The sequence below is a fragment of the Haliotis rufescens genome, unplaced genomic scaffold (assembly GCF_023055435.1).
Source record: "Haliotis rufescens isolate VD_foot unplaced genomic scaffold, xgHalRufe1.0.p SCAF_1, whole genome shotgun sequence".
In the NCBI taxonomy this organism is placed as follows: domain Eukaryota; kingdom Metazoa; phylum Mollusca; class Gastropoda; order Lepetellida; family Haliotidae; genus Haliotis; species Haliotis rufescens.
In genome coordinates, this window is record NW_025963779.1 from 32,673,166 (window position 1) to 32,695,264 (window position 22,099).

Sequence of the window (22,099 nt, forward strand, 5' to 3'; positions counted from 1 at the left end):
CATCATTAGTAACCAAAGCCAATGACTTACATCACATTTGCACCCAAACTCTAATAATTTCAACAAAACTTAACATGTTTTCTTTAAAATATTTATTAGAAACTCAAAGCGCAATGTATCTGTTCCTGATCAATGAATATCTGGGGCACCTGCATATTTTGGACTACATGTATAAGTCCGCTTTCTATAAATAATTATCAAATATACTATTTTTCATATATTGGTTGTGTAAATGCTAAGGCATTTTCGTAACATATATGATTATATAATACATCCATTTCAACGACATTGCAAGAGGTACTTTGTTAATAATTGCAATGTCTCTGTGGACTATTTTTCATTGCGCCTTGACTTTGTAGTGACTCAGCTCAATTCGAACAACTTGTTTGGGCGGGAAACAAAAGGGACGCCATCTTGTTAGTTTACTTCTGATGTGGATAATATGCGGAGTTTTTGTAGAAATTGTATAGATAGACCGCCTGATAGGCGATTTTGTAGCATTTTTAAGGATTAATACCATCGCTGGAATAATATTTCGGTATTTTGGAGGTAAGTACGCAATGGTGTGCGTTGTATAGTCACAAAATGTCGCACAAGCTTGCACTCACGGTATTCCGAGTCCGTTCCGATTTGTGCACACTGTTGATTCCCATACACGGAAGCTACAGGCATATACCTCGTAATTAAGCGTTCGTTGGATTGGTGCACATTTAGTTTGGCGAAATATATGTCTGAGATTTATAAATGCGTGCTTATGTTTGTGTATATGATATGTTGTTGATATATTTAGCGTAGTAGTAATTTTGGACTTCACGAACTGATGCGATCCTTATCGAAGTAGGCATGCTTGAGTCGATCAATGATCTACATGTTTTCTGAATTTAGAGGAAATGGATACTTTAGAAACAGATCAATGCATTATAGTAGCGACAAGTTTATTACTGAAACACAGTGCCAAATTCTACACATGCTTGTCGTTTTTACAACACGTCTTGATGATTTTGACGACAGATCACCTGACACAAAATGTGTCACACTGGAAGCAAGGACCCAGTCTAATATATATGTGTATGTAAGCCGGTATGCTTCTATATGTTATGTCAGCATTATTGAATAAGAGCTGCAAATACCCCTGTCTTATGTTTTGATTGGCCCAGTGTACAATCTGTTAGCCTAGAATTGGTGTAGACTTGTTATTATTTTATGTCACCTTTGACCTCATCCGAAACCCTCGTCTTGTTACTATTCCTTCGGGTCAATGAGGTCATAATGTTGTTTTTTACTTATTAAACTGTTCCCATAATAATGTGACATGAACCAACACATCATGTCTTTTACTTTTAGTACTTTTACTCTCCTATCTATTACTTCTTTGCTGAAAAGTGTTAAGCAGACGGTCCAGACACAACAGTAGTGTATCATGTAATTGTCGATGCTACACTCAAACTACTGTTGTTTTGGGTTTTTTCATATCTACCACTACTACTTTATATCGTTAAGATTTGTCTTAGACTTGAATATCATCATGTAACACCTTCCATATCAACAGTGAGTGAGTTAGTGCTGACAAACTTAAAAACATAATCAGGGTGAACCGGGAATCGAACCCACAATCACAGGTTTCTGGCGTGCCCAAGGGACGCAACTCTGCACAGTGAATCACAGCGCCTTAGACGACTGGGCCACCCATGCCCCCTGCATACCTACAAAATATTGTAAAAGTTTGTTTTCTGCAAATTTATTTCGCTATTAATTGAGATGTGACATTATAGGATCTAGAAGAACCAATGCATTACCTCTCAAGTGAACAAGGTCACCAGATGTCATATACAAAATTCAGTTTGAAATCAAAAAATTTAAATGAAAAATTGCAAGAAATAACAAATGAGTCTAGAACACTTGCTAAGTTTCCACTTTTCAAGTTTATTGCATTTAACAGGGAAATTGTCTGAAAGTTTTGTCAAAAAGAAAACATAGGTTATCTCCCTTGCCTTGTGATTATGTTTACAAGGATACAGTGATTTGAGTGTGATAATAACATACCTTATAATTTGAATGCATTACTGAAATCATAAGTCATTATAGACTACACATAACAGGTACCTATCAATTTGCAGATCCAAGCATACCAACATAATTTATTATGGTCTGCGGCCATGTAAGTTCAGCTTATGCCTCAATTACCCCCTCCTATACATGTAAAATCTAAAAGTGTTTGGAGAATACAATATAATGGGTACAATGTTCAGACCTTACAATTAGTGGGTTTAATAAGTGGCAAAGATATTGTACTAATCATGCTAACAAGCTCTCTTGCAATACCAATACAATTCATGGATCGAGTGAAGAGGTATTCATTACTTGCTGTGTACAACGTTTTTGTAAGATTTCACTGTCATGTGTGGCCTGACACATGTATACGATCCACAGCACAGTCAACTTCAGTTTAACAGAAAAATGCTTCGAATATATCAAAAGTTATTTCAAATTATTTAGTACCATACAACAGCCCACCTTTAGAATTCAAGAGTCTGTTCCACAAAGCTATTGACACCCATACTTCAACATAGACATACGACTGTCGTTGCGTTACTATTGCTTGTGGAACATGGTCCTGCAACACAAAGTTTACAATCATGTCACAATACCCTATGACCCCAATTTATGCAATTTTGTTGCAAGAACAGCGAAACAATGCCATGTGACGTCAGCCTAGTAACAGGGGTGCTGGGGTCATCGAGTGCATAACAGCAGTAGAAATTGACACTAGTCCTGTAGTCCTTGCCCAAGTGGTTTTTTGCCATTTTTAAGGGTTTTGTCATGTGTTATCATTATAAGGACTGGTGGACTGAAAATGTTAGTTTCTGGCTCTGCATAAGGTCATCTGTGATCTACCATCTCTACAAGTAATGTTATTGAATGTAGCCAAAGGCAGGGATTGACTTAGATATCACATCAACATTCAATCTGCGGGATTGAAAATTGCATTTGTCTTTCAATAGTTTTATCTACATTGACACTCTCATTTTCACCTACAAAATGTTGTATTGCTTGAATAAAATTATCTACCGTAACTAACAAATGTCAACAAAAAACTTAAATGGTAGTTTATTCAATCGTCAAAAGGTGTCATTCGAAACAGTGATTTGCATACTCACAACACTGCATGCTGTACTGTGCACAACCAATTCCTATATCACTGCATGGAGCTTTGCATCAGCTGACAATGGTGGAGTGCTCAACATTTTTATTTCCCAGATTGGCAAAATGAGTGTTTGTTTTTACAATATATACACTTTGGTAGCGCTCGAAAATCCTATTCCTATTCAACACCAAGTCATTAACATATTTTTAAAAACTTAAATCCTAGCAGAAATTAAACAGCAAGATGGATTTAGGTTTTTTAGAATATACTATGATATGTTCGCTTCCAGATTTGTCCATAAAACTGTGACTTAATCATTCAAATCTAATTCATAAACATCGTGAATCTCAACAGTCTTTTCAACATTTCTGGCTGCTGCACATGGCAATCACGCCGCCTTCTGTGGGAAATAAATGACTTGATTGTTGCTAATTAAACAAAAGGGTGAACATGGAGCAATAGTTGTCGTATACTGAACTGTCACTTCTAATTAATTGAAAAGTCCATATTGATAGATTTAAATTGATATGGTCAGAGACCTGGTCTCTGATACGGTACACACCACAGACGGAAATAAGGCAGCGAAATTGATGAAAGCACTGGAATGTAAGTAAGGTATTTTTTGCCAACAAACTGTCGGTATTAAATTTCATCCTTTTGAATATATTACATTACGATCTACACACACATTGTCGAAATTTGTTAACTGCAGATTGTTGTCTCCTGCATGCCAACGAAATGAACAGCTGATGGTAAACATGCCTCCTAAAGATCTATAATTGTCCTCACAAATAATTCCCAATAAAGTGGACAATGAACAGAAATAAAGAAATATTAGTTTAATTTCTCCTAAAGTAGACAATCGACAGAATTATAAGTGCTAATGTAATGATTTGTTAATACATATGCTAATATTTTTAAATATGCGCAGTGGAATAATTAATGTTCGAAAATAGCATATCCAAGGATATATCACAACAGTCTTGTAGCATTAATTGCAACATTTGAGTCACAAGTACTGAAAATCAAATTCAGTCTCTACTGTGTGAAGACGAAATATCTCTGAAAATTAGCAAAATCTCTACACACACCAAAAAATCTCATTGCTTTTGGACCAGGGGAGATATTTTCTCATAGGTAAAAACTACCATGGTAATCCCTGCAAAAGATGTTGAGAGTTTTTCAATATTTGTTAGTGAAACAGTGTTCCCGTTAACTGGTAATTACCAGTTTTTTACCGGAAAAATTAGGCTTGGACTGGTAATTAATGAGACCGCCAGTCCCTGTGGACCAGCAAATAAAGACCTTATAAATCTGTGATATTCATATTTTTCGAACGAAGTCAGCATGTCTGTTGCCATCAGCGTTTCCCCTTGTCAATTTTTAGTGCAAGAAAATAACATTTCGCTTTGCTTCGAGGTTAAAAGTATATTTGTAGTGACTTTGTCTTGAAATATGAAAAAAAAAGAAAATTGTGTCTGAACTTTGTGTGAACGATGTAAGTCACTTCAGCACGTTCAGAGATGAAATGAACGTGATATTGAAAGAATTTAAAGTAGGTAATTTTGATATGTTTTTTTATATGTTTAAAGTTAGGACTAACAAAAATTAGGGAGGGCTGGTAATTTGTATAGTTACCAGTCCACCAGGACTGTCAGTTCCAAAAGCCAGCGGGAAAACATAATCATATGCTTTGGTAATAAGCACTGTCTAATAACAGCTTATTGTTATGATTATGGGGGTGATTTTTCAACATGACTAGGTCCAACCTCTTCCACCTTCATAGTTTCCTATCCTTGGCTGTGACTTGTGACATCTGCAGTGTTAGAATTTGGCACTAGTCCTATAGTCCTTGCCAAACTGTCCAATAGTTAGGTATCATAAGGACTAGTAGAAAATCGTCATTTTTTAGGGTTTTGCTATATGTTATTATTATAAGGATCAAAGGGAAGTAACTCCGTGAAGCTGTGGACATGTGAAGGGGCAACCTGGTCAGTATCCCCTGTTAAGATCAGGGTCAGAATAGGTCTTCAGCAACCCATGCTTGCTGTGGGAGGCGACTGACAGGATGAGGCCCAGTGAATTGGTTGATGCATGTCATCGTATCCCGATTGTGTACACCCGTGATGATCCAGGGTAGAAGAGGTCTTCAGCAACCTATGCTTGCCATAAAAGGCGACTAACATGATCGGGTGGTCAGGCTCGCTGACTTGGTGGATGCATGTCATCGATCTCAATTGCGTGGATCAATGTTCATGATATTAATCACTGGATTGTCTGTCCAGACTCAATTATTTAAAAACTCCCGTCATATAACTAGAATACTGCTGAGTGGAGTAACAACAAACAAACCTGATCAGTATGGTTACGAGTGGATTCATCCATCCAAAATAAAAATGTGGTGATGAGTTAGCCTAGTTGTTGATGCGTTTGCTCATCATGCCGAAGGCCCAGGTTCGGTTTCCGACATGGGTAATGTGTGAAGCCCATTTCTGGTGTCCATGATGTTGCTGGAATATTGCTAAAAGCAGCATTAGAAACTAACTGTTTCACTGTTGGATAATATGTGTGTTTTCGATATATATATTTTTTCAGTAATTTATTTTCAAACCACACCCTTTTATGACCTGGGAAGGTGTTCTGTAGTTTTGTCTGTTTCATTCCGTCAGTCATGACCACCTTGTGTCATTCCAGGCCAAGGCATGAACCTCTCGAAGGTTTCCATACATTGGCATATGAGCACAAACAAGAACAATAACTCTTATTCTACCTGTATCTTCAAAAATGTAGGTAGCTATGTTTAGGAGAAGGGGAGTTAACTCTTGGTTGACAATGCTCATTCGTCACCACTCGCCCCTTTCCGTAACCTGCAAGAAGACTCGTCCCCCTATCGATGTATGTTATGTGCGAAAATACGACAAACCAATCAGCATGCGCGTATGATTTCAAGTACTTCGTCAAAGAATCCCTCAGAAATAATTTTTGATTTCACATGTCTTGCATATAAAAATATACCCAAGACACAGTTAAATGTGTTCAGTCATACTGTATAATTCCGCACGTCCCGGTGTGCTTTAAATTGCATCTGACATAAATAAATATATGAGGAAATATATGTGAACCATTACGCAACGAATTGACAATTGTTTTAGGTATGCCCGTTTGCGCTAAGACGGAACCCGGTCGCAAAAATGGCCACGAGAGGGGCAAGAGTCGCTATTCGGCTTGTCCCGGAATAACACGAGTTGGTCACGAATGGACAATGCTATGGCTTTTTCATAGTGACCTCCCTTTGCAGTTTGTTGAAGATAGAATCCGGGAAAAGTCTCGCTGCAATGGCCACAATCTCAATGCAATCCATCACTTTTTATTATCCTTTTCCCTTTCCACTATGTGTGGATGCCATGTTGCCAACAACTACCTTAAGAATTGCACCTTTGCAGCAGGAGAAACTTAACAGTTTTAGTCCACTAGTCCTTATAATGATAACATATAGCAAAACCCTTAAAATGGCAAATCTTTACTAGTCCTTATGCTACCTAACTATTGGGAAGTTTGGCAAGGACTACAAGACTAGTGCCAATTTCTAATGCTGCTATGACATTTGAATGTTGGTGCCCCATCAATCTCAGTTATTCAACATTAAGGTTATTTAAGGACTCCTGGATGTTCATGTGCGGAAAGCTGATTTTATTAGATGTTGTTTAACCAATTGTCAGTATGCTAAAAATTGCAAATGTGGAAGTTATGGATTTCACCTAGCCTATGAAAGGTTGTAATTGTAAAAAATAATAGTTTCTATCTGATTGTAATGTATTATGTTTATATTTGTATATATGTATATATGTGATGTTTTCTTTAATTTTCAGACATCAAGTAACAAATCAAGATGTTCTACGCACACTTTGTGCTTAGCAAAAAAGGGCCTCTGGCCAGGATATGGCTTGCTGCTCACTGGGATAAAAAGCTTACTAAAGCTCATGTGTTTGAAACAAACATAGATAGCAGTGTTGAAGCTATTCTGCAGCCAAAGGTAACTTGGATCTTTTCCCATCTTGAGTAGTACATATTAACTGTTGGTCCCTGTATTTGAAATTACTGCCTGAGGTCTACAGCAAATGTCAATAAAATTTCATATCATTGATTGTAATGTATTTTCTTATTGTGGTTCTTTTAAGACCCTAGTAGAGTAGTTTTATACCTGTCATATTTTTGTCTGGGTACGACAGGGCTTGTCTGTGACTAGCAGTGTTAAACTAAACTCAAAGGCTTTACTAGCCCTGGTAAAGATAAAATGCCCTTGCTATGTTAAAATAAGGGCGAAATTGGGACATTTGTACGAGCCCACAGGCATTTTTACTAGCTCCGGGCTAGTGAAAATCTCAAGGATGAATCTTACTTCTTAAAGACTTGTAATTTTCTCCAAAATGTAGTGTAAACCACCAGACTGTACCAAAAGTCATACAGTCTACTAGCCCCAACTTCTATTTTTGCATTATTTTCAATAAGATTTTAGTCTTGGTATATAGACTAGTATAAACTGATTTGATGAATATTACTAATCTCTAGCTTCAGACTAGTGGGTATAGTCGAACAACTGTTTGTTTGTTGCAATATTCTGGCTACTGAATTTGACATAAGCGCCAATGGTGATACTTGCTAATATATTGGCAAGTGAATAATCCCATAAGCACCCCTTCTGATTGATCAATGTACACAAAACTTATTTGTTCTTGTATAATGCGTACCCTTAGTTAAGGGCTATTAAATTCTGGAAAAATAAATCTCTCATGCATAATATGCATATACTTTTCTTTAGTATCATTTCAGGCTGTCAGTATGACTAGTGATCCATCATCAGAAATAGAATATCAACAAAGTGTTCATTGTAATTTGTATATCTGGACTTACTTTTGTAATCTGTTTTATTAAATTTATTCAAAATTTCATTCAATAATGGTTACATTATTATTTCGGCGAAATTGTGTCCCTATGATGCTTACAACTTCCGTTCACCCCGTTCCTTTGAGCCCGCTTTACCACATCATCGCAACAGCGCCAACTCCTATTTATCAATGCAACAGTGATCGTATTTTCTTCTGTTTCATTTTTTTGGGACAAATCTACACATCAAGATAAATCACTATCAATAAGAAAACGCCCGAAAATGTGAAAAACAATTTCCATTTGCGTAGTTTTCATTTATTTACATCATATGCTGTCATTGAAGCCATACAGAGAGGTAGCTATACAGTCACTTTTCATAAATATATATTGTGCCCCTCATAGTCCCAGTTTTGGTAGCAAATCGTTATGCAAAACAATATGTAAAGTGTCAGTCTCTTCTGATTTCAGCGTTTGTTTAAATGCAAGAAAATTCTGGTCACATGCTGTGCAAATTAGTCTGTGGTGTTATGCGAAGTTATGTTACTTCTGAAAATGATGACTAATTAAAAACTAGACCTACTTTTTAGGATATTTGCATAAATTTTCTTCAGAAAATGTTTATGAAATAATCTTGGCTGGATGGTTGTAGTATATTCAGTCACAAGCTTGATGGATCGATTCTTGAACTGTGACCTGTCATGACCAACACCAAAGCTGGTAGAACAACAAACACGTTTTGACAAAATGACATTCAAGTTAATTTTACAAACGAGTAGCTGAAACAAAGAAATGGTAATAAAGAAAACAAACAAACATATCACTTAAAAATAAAGGTAAGTAATATGATCACCAAAATTATATTATTACAAGCTCCTCCATCTCTTAATTTTATAGAGTGCTTATTACGTCAAATACGATATATTAGGGTGGTCTGTAAATAATCAAGTCTGGACCAGACATTCCAGTGATTGACATCATGAGCATCAATCTACGCATTTGGCAGACGATGACATGCATCAACCAAGTCAGCAAGCTTGACTACCCCATCCCAATAGTCGCCTCTTAAAGCAAGCAAGGGTTGCTGAAGACCTATTCTAACCTGGATCTGCATGGATCTTAAACAAGTGAACAACTCTAATATCACAATGAAATGAATTGTTAACTTGTTGCCTTTTGTATATTGGATCTACCACCAGTTTATATGGTTATAAAATTCTCTTGCAGGTGAAAATGGCTTTGAGAACATCTGGTCATCTTTTGTTGGGCGTTGTTCGCATCTACTCGAGAAAAGCTAAATATTTATTAGCTGATTGCAATGAAGCATTCGTGAAGATAAAGATGGCTTTCCGTCCTGGTGTTGTTGATTTGCCTGAAGAAAACAGGGAGGCTGCTGTGGCAGCTATTACTTTACAAGAAAACTTTCATGACTTCGAGACCACGTTAGCAGACTTAGAGTAAGTCCAATGCATGATAAATATCACCATGAATACTTGTTATCTGCCTACATTTTAACTTCTTTATTTGCATGTTATGAGAATGTTTTTTCCAGTTTTGAAATGCTTAAGTATTCATAATTTAACCCTATTGTAACACTAAGCAATGAACCAATGATCAACCTCATTACTGTAGAATTTTTGAATGACAAAAGATAGGTGATGTAATGAAACAATTCTATGTCTGATGTTACAGAGATATTGACGTGCAAGCCCAATTCTCAGTGAATCAAAGTCGACCAGAGGAAATCACCATGAGAGAAGATTTGGGCAGTATTCAGTTAATGGGAGATGATGGTTTTGGTAAGTTTTTTAGATTAAGATTGTTTTTGATATATGCAAATTTACTACAATGAAGGTGAACTGTTGCAGCATTTTGTTACTTCAAGTTGGGTTTGGTGGGTTTTCCTGCATGAAGTTATATTATATATTATTTAGTTCGAAAAAAAGGATTTTTTTGTTTTAATGATTATTTACTAACAAAATGTTGCAAAGCGATTGTATTTGTTCCAGTGATCTTGTGTTCAGAGTGTGGAAAGCATCAATTTATGGTTCTTGACTCTGTTCTTGCCTTTTTATTAGGTGACATGTTTGAAGACGACTTTGGAGGGGAAATTTCTGAAGATGAAATTTGCCTCATTATTTATGGATTTAAGACAGATTTGACTAAACACCCTATCGATTTTGATCTCCTTATGCAAACGTTGGATATGACATTAGCTCGTTGTAAATCTCCTGTAAATAAGGACCTTAGCCCGGGGCTTCGTCACAGCGTGGACAGTGGTATTGAACTCGACGTAGATCAAGACATCTGTGATATTAGTGAAAGTCTTGAAACTGACAGTGGTATCCGCACTCCTTCTGAAAGTGCATCAAGTAAAAGTGCAGCTATTTTGTGCAAATCTAGTGCTACTTGTGACAGTGCTATTGCTCACTCAGGGAATTCTAGAAAATCTCAGGACAAAGTTTCCTTGGAAAAGCTGGACAGTGGAATAGGTCTGGACAGCGATCCAGGTTTCTATGACTGGGATGAATCCGAACATAATTCTGTGATAGAAGATGGAAACTCCCATTGGGATGACCCCCATGCTTCTCCGTGTTCTGCAGGACCGGGTAAGAAGTAATCCTTGTGGGGTCAAAGGTGAAATTTTCTCCATTCCAATTGGAGTTTGTATGATCCAGTTTCCAGCATCTCAATTGTTCATTTATGCCAAATAAGCAAATATGTACATCATCTTCAAAAATGATCTATTAGTATCTTTTACAAAAAGCAATGTTTTGGGATGGACTTCTAGAAATTGTTTTTTGATGGGCAGTCTGCAAAAATGGCAATCGATGCTGGAAGTCTTGATTTTATGTTGAAACATCCTGTCGTGACCGTCCTTAATGTACTGGCTTCATATTCAATGTTTGTTCCTCTTGACCTTTGACCCCTCAAGGATGGCTTCTTGACCAATGGTCTGTGATACTTAAAGATTTACTAATGCTGCTGCTCATGTTTCAGAGCTTTACTCCAATTGGAATGTGTCTGCTTAATTTACAAGGCTTTTGATCTTACATGATAATTTTAATAAATCTGTAGTTTAAATTTGTACATCAAAAGTCTTGTAAATTCAATAGAAATATGAAGTGGCATGGTGTGTATTGTAGGAAAAAGGGAAAAAAAGTTTTTGTTTTCATTGTAAGCATAATATTCATTATATTTCAGGGGTTTGTGGTAATGTATTGCTGAAAAGAATACGCACTTGCATGAAAGGTCCTTTTGGTTTACACTTCTAAGTATTATTTTAACATGTTTCAATGTTATTTAGGTGATGTTGGGTTTGATGAACGGGAAATCCTCAGAGATGCGTCAAATCTTGACGACACACTCTACAAGAACCAAGATATATCGACTGCTCCCATTGATGATCACGAAAAGACATTGGGAAATCATAGCACATCATTGGAAAAGTCCATGGATGTTGACATGGAGGCACCTATTACAGATGATGGATTTGGTGCAGTTGGTGATGGATTCATGGGTACGATATACAAATTTGCTTAAAATTGTAGTTGACATTTTTGCTGACATTTTTTCTATCTTTCATATATCCATTAAGTTTTTGAAGTTTCAGTGTCTTTCATGTTCAGTTGAACTTACCCCGTTATTTGTTTTTCAAGTTGATGTTTGTTTATGATTTCTAAAAATTAACAGATGCAGATGATGACGATGATGATGATAATGGAGATTTTGGTGATGTTGGAGATGTTGATCAGGCATTCTTCGGTGAGAATACAGATTTGTATCCTATACTGTTGTCCATATTGTATGAGAGGAGTTGAGAGCCTTTGTATGAAATAAAGTGCTGCAAATCAAACTTTAACATTTTCATAACTAGTGGTGATTTTGAAGGAAATTTTAACCTGCTTCTTTGAAGAACCGTTGTAATAGTAGCTTCTCAATTGCAGATATTATCATGGTGAAATATGTGTGTATATTTACAAGTGCTTAAATAACTTAGGTCAAGAATTCATGGAGCCTGCAGGTCTTTTTGAAGACACACCTATGCCAGAAGTTCCAATGCCCACTGAAGCTGAAGGACAACCTGAACCTAAAGATACTGAAGGTAAGTTTGTTTTTATGTTTAAGTGTATGTGAGCTTACCATTTACAAAGCAAATATTATTCATATCATTAGAATGTATTCTGTAGATGAAATTAGTTACACATTATTACTCTTTGTTTGTTACATACAAGTCCTGTACCCTAGCCCAAACAAGAGTGCTATTTTTTTAATTTGAATGTTTTGTATTAATATATTGGCCTTTGTTTTAATGGCAGTATCAATTGAAATATGTGACTAACCTTGATAATTGATAAATGTGTTACACCAAACTTGTGAACATGGCTTTCACCAAGTGGTAAACATGACCTACAATAGGTATTCTTCTTTCAACATTATGCAATACTGTGATGTATCTTAAATACTGTTGAAAGTTGGGTTGAACCTAAGTCAGTTGCTTTCTGTTCTATGGTAATGTTTCACAGTGTTTTGTTTTCCAAGACTGAAAGTAAAGTAATTAGATAGGAAGTGTATTATTTCCTCCTCATCAAGCTCGGTGGAGGCATGGTACCTTCTGGTTTAGGCTTTTACTGTTGTTGACCAAACCTGGGGAAATATTACTGTTTTAAAGTTATTTCTGTTAAAATAGAAGGTAATATATGGTCACACAGTATTGTATCTGTTTGAAACTACAATTAAGTGATGTTTTCAATTTTGATATTACAGAACAACAGAAGGCAGTTGAGACATCACATAATGAGGCAGAGGTGACACAACCAACAAATACAACCAACAGCACGGCTGGTGAACAAACCACACTTGTACATAATGAAGAAGAAGCATTTGCCCTTGAACCCCTAGATGTCACTGCTGTACCAGGTACATATTATTATCAGCCATTCAAACTTGGTTTCAACAGTCTCAACCGTCTGCATTTATTCAAAGTTTCTGTCAAATTAATTTTTGGTCTCGCAAGGTTAGCCTTATAACAGGCCGATACAAACTCATGTAAGAAGTACGAAAATACCCCTGGCGAGGTTACTGTAATATTGATGGTCAGAACTTTCCAATGATAACAAACGTTGATTGAATCTTAACACACAGGTTATTATCATAATTTTCCAATTATGTAAAAAAATGAAAATAAGAAAGAAGTAGGTAAGTTGATATTTATGAAATCAGCCCACATTTTTATTGAAAACGAACTTAAGTTGTAAATGCAGTTTTGTGACCTGTATCGACTGCATAGATTCTTTTTAAACTTGAACACTTTTTATAGAGGTCCAGTGCGAAGTTTGATTTTGATATTTAGATTTTCCTGATAAAGTACAGGCTTTTTTCATATACTTTTTACCAAGAATAACTTCACTGAAACATTTGTGTGACCTATAACTTGAAAACTACTTGAAAATTTTAGGGAAGTTTCCAAACCAATAGGAGAGGTGTAGTGCAAAGTTTAATTTCGATACACAGATTTTCTGAGAAATATTGCTTTTTTCATGTCTTGAACTTAGGACTATGTTGGATTGAAAGTAAGGTGTATTAATGATCCCTGCACACTTTTTGTCTTGTTTAAATAATGGTATAAACATTACTTACATGTTTGTGATGAGACCTTTCAAATTGTGTATGACGTGTAGTAGTGAAGATGTTTTTCAAGCTCATATTTTTCTACATGATTGTAGGCTTTATCTATAATCCCAAGAGTCTCTGGGAACTTAGTGTCATAGCATTAAAATCTTCTGGAGTTAAAATATAGTCCACATATCATGACATCATGACACATCTTCTGAATGTGTTACCAAAAGACAATATGTTTTATCTTATCCAGCATTACTCCTTAATGCATTTGCAGCGTACTTTTGACAGAAACAAAGCTGTTTGAGGTCCAGCTGAGAAAAAAATATGTTCCAAACCAGTGTGAATCAGGACCCAAACAACAGCACCCACGTGACCACGGAAGTGCTGACATCACATGTAATTTATTACTTCTTGTCACCAGAAATATGTTGCATTAATAAATTGTCCAGCTTTTGGTCTTATCTGTGTTCTTGTTTCTTGTCTTTCTATTCGAATAATGTCCCTCTGGGTTGAGCCTTAGTTATGTATATTTGTGCAACAGATTTCATTTTTGTACGTGAAAAGATTCTCATCAAACTCTATTCTTCACGTATTGTTGTTTCAATCCGCCATTTTGAACTGCTAAGGTGGTGCATACTTTTGTAACTTCGTGACATACATTTTGTTATTTTCTAATTACAGGTGTTTACAAGTGAAATAAAACTTGAAAACACTGAAAATATGAGAACAGACAATGAATTTTGGCTCATTGTATTAAAAATCACAAAAATAAATCACAGATACAAGGCACCTCGTCGAAACCGTCAAAATCTTCACCAAAATACTCGCGAAAGTCCCTCTCCCCTTCATGTAAATTATTCAAATCAAACACATTATTATTCCCGATAGTCGTTGTTAGTCATCTGATCGCTATATGAATCGTAGTTGGCTGCCATTATGCTAGATTTACGATTCAAGCAAGATAAAATACCTGTCGCGAAAACAGGTGAATATCCACGATTTTCGTACCAAAAAGACTGGGAAATTCCATGGAATTACGTGTAGATCTCTTTTCTATTTTTAGAACGAGATTACACACGAAAAAGGAAGTAGAAAGAGCGATTTTGTAAACACGTTCGTGCCGCCAGATTTATCGGGCAGCCGTGTACTGGGCCATGGTTTATGCTGCCCAATAAGTCGGGGCCAAAGGGTTAAGTATCTTACACTTTCTAAAAAAAAATATTATCTTGGATCATTCTGACAGTAGCTTCAATTGTTTTAATGGATGCTTGCTCGTTGTATCCGTTGCCGTGAAAAAATATATTCCAAAGACCTTCACCCACAGTGTCTTGTTTGTACACTGATGTGTACTACTGATTTGAAGTTCCCCTCTTTGGCCATCAAGCTGTACCAAGTATCAGCAGGTCTCCAGTGAGTGGCTTGTTCAGGAGTCCCCAGTGACTTCCCTGTCCCTCTACATCAGGTTGGGCAATACACATATCTCTAGGGACATCCGACATCCCCTTCCTCCTCTCGTTTTCCCTGGGGCCAAGCGTAGTCAGAACGTCTACACTGGTCACAACCTTCCGGGCTCCGCTGACAGCACCCTACAGGCGTCTTCATCAGGGCCTCACAGGGCACCTCAAACCTGCAACCCCTGCACCTTTGGGCGCCTCGGTGATACCTGCACCTCTGGGCTCCGCCACTACACCTGTTAGCTGTCCCACCTGCCCAGTTGGTAACTGGGCCTCATGATTTCTCGCCAGCGCCACCCTACATGGACCCATTGTGTATGCATAATTTTTGCATGTCCCAGCTGACCTTTGCGCCTCAACTATATTTGGTGCCTGCTCTTGCCAGTCAGCACCTACAGCATTCACCGTCCTCCTGTTAAGTGCCATCATCACATGGGTCCACATCACCTGCCATTTCCTCCAGGCAAGGCATCACGCTCTGTGCACCAGTCAAAGAGTCACACCTCTATCCTGCCTGATCCTATGCTGAAGGATATGGTTAAGGCGCTTGATGATGACTTTGCTCGATTATCACTCTCCAGCACTCAAGGAAGGGAGACTTCCCCCATACATGCCTTTGAGGTGGCAGAAGCAGCAGCTTCTTGTGGCCAACATAGACATTCTGTTGTGGAAAAAGAGCCAAAGATATTGTGCACGCCCCAGCCATATCACTAGGGTTCTACTCTCCCATCTTCCTTGTACCAAAGAAGGATTCCAATAAGATGAGATGATTCACAATCTTACTTTGTTCAACTAGCACTACCCGGAGCATCCGCCATACTTAAGTCTAACAACCTTGAGACTGCTCACGACCAGACTGAATGCCTACGATTCCCTGATGAATCTCGACCTACAGAACGCTTACATGGGCCTTCTTGCACAAAGCGATCTTAGAGCTAAGATGATCGTAACTCCCATACTTTAACATAGGCTTACAATAGTCGTAGCGCTAAGATCGCATTGTGCTCGTGGGCCCTGCATGTCCCTTTCCATCCCAGCAACTGAAGTTCCTCAGGTTCCATGGCATCCACTACCATAGGCGGTCTTCCTATTTGGTATTTCAGTGGTCCCCTGTTGATTTACCCACCTCACCAAGCCAGTAGCTGCCTATCTGCACCTAAGTGACATCAAGTTCAAATCATACATAGACGACTGTCTTTTGAACTATCCGGATGCAGTTACCTGATCCTTCACTGGGCGTCTCTCCATCAACTGGAATAGTCAGAACTATTCCTTCTTACCGACTCAAATTCGAAACTGACCTTGATCTCCTCAAGATACTCCGCCATCTTTCACCTCCCCTTCAGCAACCACTCGCACTTCGCTAGTGGAAAGTGCTCCCGGGGTTGCTCATATCAGCATGACGAGCAGAGGTCGCCTACACCTAGCTCCATCCAAAGGTTTTTCATCTAGTGTGTCAGCGTTTCGGTCATCTCTTCATCATTTCCCAGAACTACAAGATCCAGATACATTTTGCATCCCTTAGGAAGAACTAAGAGCGTACACTTTTTAGCCACCTGTACTTCTTCCCAACGTGATGCAGAAGATCAGGGCAACCAAGAGACTCACTCTGATTTTGATGACTCCTTCATGGCCAACAAGAGGGTGGCTCGTAGACCTCAGGAGTCTTGCAGGAAGTGATCCACTGGCTCCACCAAGGAGGCCCAACCTACTAATCCATCTACACAGCAGATCACCACGCCCAATGCCATAGACTAACATCTAGTCTCTGAAATGAACACATCTTACATTAAAAAAACAGTTGTTCAGTTATCTTAATAAAAATATAATAAAAAGGAGCCCAGTGACTCTCTTCATTTTCAGATACTGCAGTGATCTAGACTTGCCAAACATTATAGACTTGCATGGGCTGTATTTGATATATATTTGTATCAGGGTCTGTAAGACAGACTACCAATGCCAAGCATGTCTGGTTCATCTTCTTAAGTGAGCTCTAGGCGCAAAAAGTAATTCGGCGTGGGAAGGTATTGCCATTGGTATGGCACACAGACCCTCGACACGAGGCCTTTATAAGTGGCAGCCCTATGAAACTTTTTTGCAAGGAAAGGGTTCAGGACCCCACTGAGGCGTCGCCTCAATTTTTGGCTGAATACCTCCTTTATCTGCCTAACATTTGCGACACCTAAAAGGCAGCACCTTCACAAAATATTAAGGGTTGGCAGTTCCAGAGGATCGGAAGATGACAAGATCCGGATCATAGCCCAGCAGGTCACCAATCCTCGGTGTCAATCAAAGCTCCTGTCCAGAGTCCAGAGCCAGCCTCCTTCGACTCACATGGGTTGCTACACAGTAGTTGTAGACTTTAGCACACCCGAATTTATCTTGCTGTATTTTACTGGGATGTCCTCACTCTCGTATCCCCCGCAACAGGATTGGCAGAAGCAGTTGCAGATCTGCACAATTGATGTGCTCAGCGACTGTGGTGAAGTACTGGAGAGTTTTTGTCACGGAGGTCCACATCTGAAGGTCTGCCCTCCACCGTACCGTACGGTTCAGATGCATGAAAAAGTAATGCAGGATAAGTTAAAGACTTGTAAAGTCTAAATATTTTGTATACTTTTCCTGCATTACTACATCTAAGGGCCCACTTGTCACGAATCTACCTCCCCACAATTTCTTCTGGACCCACTTGCACCAAGCAGTCTTAGCGCTAAGATGATCGTAACTCCCATACTTTAACATAGGCTTACAATAGTCGTAGTGCTATGATCACATTGTGCGAGTGGGCCCAGATGTCATGTGAAGCAGTAATATGAAGTACACATGATGCCAGCACTTCGTGGGCACTTGGGTGCTGTGCATGTGTCCTGCTTCAAGTTGATTGGAACAACTTTTTTTTGTCAGCTGGACCTTCATTTCTGTCAAAAGTAAGCAGTAAATGCATTAAGGACTAATGCAGGATAAGTATACTAATGTAAAAAATTATTTAGATTTTACTAATTTTGGCTTCACTGACAATTTACTGTTTTGAGCTGAGCTGAGCTTGCAGGACCAATAGAAATTTGACTAGTTGAATTCACCCTTATTTATGGTTATGACTGAATAATATCCTAGTGGTATGTAGAATTTAATGCTCTACATATTTAAATGTAATTAATTTAGTAGTGTCATTGTTCCTTTCACTTCATTGTTACATGGGTTATGTCACGATTTCAAAAGTGTGATTTGTTTTATAGTGCCTTTTGTTGCACAGAAGCTTAAAAAAACTTTGCTTCAGTTTGTATTCGTGACAATTCCACATGATCATGTTCATATAGGTGCTGAAAAGAAAGCCAAGAGGAAAAGAAAACTAATTGTTGATGAACATAAGGGCATTCCTGGTGAGACAATGAAGCTCCAGCTGTCAGACACAAGTGATATTGTGACAACATTGGATCTTGCTCCTCCCACCAAGAAGCTCATGCATTGGAAAGAAACAGGTGGTGTTGAAAAACTTTTTGCCCTGCCTGGTAGGCCAATAGTCTCCAAGACGTTGTCAAAGGTTAGTTGCACTTTGTTTCCTAAGAAAAGATCTTTTTTAACATTGATATTCAATTAACTGTAAGTCATAAGGTGATGGAGAATTCTAGTCAAGAGGTGCCTATCTTTCATAATTTTGATTGTATTCCTCGAAGAAAATAACACCAAAACACTCAAATTACAGTTCGGGAAAATGTTCCTAATATATTTCAATGTTTCTAAATATATTTGCTCCTTTCTTATTTCTCTAAATAGTCAGATGAAAAGGGCATATAATGAATCAAGAATAGGCAGAAATTATTCTGAAACCGGGCCTTTTTCAGTTTTAGCCCTGGCTCATGCCAGTTAAGTTTTGATTTGACATGGTCTTTGGCTATTTTGTGAATGTTGCTTTAATGACTCTTTTGCTTTTGCAGATGTTTTCTAAGAACTTGGTGACAAAGCAGGTAAAGGAAGAAGACGATATTTGTGGAATTGAGAAACTGGTGCTTGAATCTCCTGAAGTGTCCCGGGAAGAAGATAAACAAGGTAAAGACTCTCATCTTCAGTTAAACAGAATTTGTAAGGAAATTCACAAAAGTTTCATGTCTGTAAAGAAAAATGTTAATAGAGCATTAATCTGTGTCTTTAACCACTTTTTATAGGAATAGAGATTGAAATTGTTTAGTAATCTGTATGTGCTTAGATACATGTTTAATCAAGATTATTATGTTTGTGTATTCTGCAGTTGATAGATCAAGACAGTCAGAGATGTCAACAATCATTGAAGAACCATCAATCAACTTGGACAACAGCAAGACTTTGGCACGTTCACGGCGCAGTGAGAAGTCCTTTGTAGAGAAACCAAAAGAAGTTGCTCCTGAAGAGCCCTCAAATAATGCACAAGATCTGTTTGCCCAGTCCTTCAACAATGGCATTGTGGATATGCCGCCTGATCCAACACTTGATCCAACACTTGATCCAACACTTGATCCAGCACTTGATCCAGCACTTGATCCAACTCTGGAACCCAGTATAACTGCTGTGGACCCCACTGCCATTGATCCCAACCTCATTGACCCCAACATGGAAGATGGGCCTCCATCAATTGCTCCTTTCTCTGTACCTCCCCAGTCTGTTGGGCCTCCATCTGTTGCACCCCCATCAGTTGCACCAGTAAGTTCACTTAATATTTGGCATTTACTTTCAGAAAACATGGTTTTTTTATCAGCAGCCTCCTATTAACATATCTCCAATACACAAAAGTGGGTGATTGAACCCTTCTGCATCAAGTTAACTATTTGTGGGTAAATATATTATTTAGCAATTATAGCTAAAATGGATAGAATTATCATTAAACCCCCCGCATGTTTTCAAAAATGAGTGGGCCACTGTAACTTGATAATGCCCTCATATTTCTTGATGAGGGGCCATTATCACGCCCATTGTTAGGTGACGTCATAGGATAGGGATAGGTGACGTCACGTTCTATAGTGACGCTATCTGGTTTGTTCTATGACGTTTCCATATTTGTAAAAGTGTGTCAGTGACATTCGTGTTGATTGCAGTAAATGTTTGAAAACCAATATTGTTGTTTCTTTTTATTTGATAACAAATTCCATCCATTTTAGCTATAATAACGGTAACGCTATTTTTCAGGGCATTATCATTTGCAGAAGCCCTTGGTCTATTCAACTGCCCTCCTTCGTCGGGCAGTTAATGGAAGACCTTAGGCTTCTGCAAATGATAATGCCCTGAAAAATAGCGTTACCCTTACAATAACAGCCTCAACTAAGCTTACATTAGAATAATGTTTACCTATTTTACATCATAATGTGTGTCAATTTGTCCTCTTTTTTCCCAATAGGCCTTTGATGACCTAGAAGCAGAGAATGAACCGATGCCTGAGAATTTGGAACAAGAAGAGATCCGGTGGAGCAAGCGAACACAGCAAATGCAGCACACATTTGATCTGGCTTTCAGATATTCAGACTCTTTAAGCTTCAAGGACATGGCCAGACGGCATAATCGTAAACAAGCATCATCCCGTTTCTACACCCTGTTAGTGTTAAAGAAGCACCAGTGTGTCGAGGTGCTGCAGAATGAACCTTATGGTGACATTATCATCAGCAAAGGACCTAATTTTGGAATGGCTTGCTGAGATAGACACTGTACAGAAGTGTAAATATTCATGACACAGTGGTCAAGTAATATAACATTAACTTGACAGTGGATCATCAGATCATCCCTAACATTACCTGAACTGTGCTATCATTAGCAGTTACACCACTGACTGATATGCCAAGTCAATAATGCATCTCTGTCACTCATCTGTTAAAGGTTACTTTGTTGTCGGTGGCTGTGTGTTTTTGTCCAGTATTGTATAATTGTTACCTGGGTGTGTGTTTCAATGCCAGTCTGAACATTAGTGCTGGGACCTTGTCTCATGAATCATTAAAGGTTATCTGAAGTTAATGTTCATATTAGGTTTAACTATTAAGCTGCTGTTTCCAAATGAGACTGTTCAATGTTAGGACTGGTCCTAAAATAATTATTACATAGAACGTCCATTGTATTGTCAACAATCAATTTGAATACAAGGCATTTGTGATTAACTGTAGAGAAACATGGCATGTTTTTAGTCATCAATAAGGTAACAACTATTTAAAGGATCATACATCTTTTTGAGAAAGCTAAGATGGTAGGATATATATGGATTGAGCAAATAAGCTGTAGTTCATGATGGTTTTCCTCAGTGTCTCAAGTTAAAAAGTGTGCAATATTTCAAAGTGAGCAGATTACCAAATGTGTTTCAAAGAAGGATAAGTCTTGGATGATTTTGTATGTTAAAAAAAAAAGAACATTTCTGTATTAAAATAAAGGTATGCATATTTTTAATACATTAAAATAGAGGTTTTTAATTTTAGTTACTGGTCCTCTCAATTGTCCCTTTTTGTATGTATTTAGGATGGATTAAGGTGACATACTGCATTCTTTTCATTCATTGTCATTAAACCTGATAAATCCAGGCAGCATTCATACAAGATGCTGGCTCACAGCGATTTTAGAGAACATTTATATTGAAATATTACAAGCTTGTGTTCATTGTTGAAGTTTGCATTTTGCAAAAGAAACCATCCTATTTGTTTATCCCATATTGTAAATTCATTATCATTTGTCATCCTACCTAGTTCCTAGTATCATTACCATTGTATAAATTTTGTTCACTTGTTCCTGGTTTAAGACTAGCATCAATCTCAATAGTTGCACTTAGCCACGATTTTACATCACATTTCATTGGGGATTCCTGGAGTCCACTCGTGGCTTGTAGCATTTATTTTGTACAAATAAAGTCATTGAATATAACAGCGGTTTCTGTGTTTGTGAAAAGTGTCATTGCTGCATGACAGGAAATCATGTAGTATTGAGATTTTGGGGTATAAGATCATTTCTACAGAGGTCCAGATAAGCTTTTGGTGTTGTGGGTATTTTACCC

The 22,099-nt window shown here is 37.8% G+C and overlaps 1 protein-coding gene across 3 annotated transcripts; it reads left to right on the top strand.

Moving 5' to 3' along the window:
- The first annotated feature begins 376 nt into the window (after positions 1-376).
- Positions 377-21,969, top strand: LOC124110969 (double-strand-break repair protein rad21 homolog). 3 transcript variants are annotated; one of them, XM_046470487.2, is made up of 13 exons: positions 377-549; positions 7,015-7,178; positions 9,257-9,486; positions 9,722-9,828; positions 10,108-10,638; positions 11,337-11,549; positions 11,723-11,794; positions 12,030-12,134; positions 12,797-12,949; positions 18,423-18,646; positions 19,041-19,152; positions 19,352-19,779; positions 20,471-21,969. In XM_046470487.2, the coding sequence occupies exons 2-13, from the start codon at positions 7,035-7,037 to the stop codon at positions 20,762-20,764; spliced, it is 2,613 nt and encodes an 870-aa protein (XP_046326443.1). In that variant the 5' UTR covers positions 377-549; positions 7,015-7,034; the 3' UTR covers positions 20,765-21,969. The 3 variants fall into 3 exon arrangements, with proteins under 3 accessions (XP_046326443.1, XP_046326444.1, XP_046326445.1); XM_046470488.2 differs by lacking the exon at positions 11,723-11,794; XM_046470489.2 differs by lacking the exon at positions 10,108-10,638 and having other exon boundaries at positions 380-549.
- Positions 21,970-22,099: the final 130 nt, after the last annotated feature.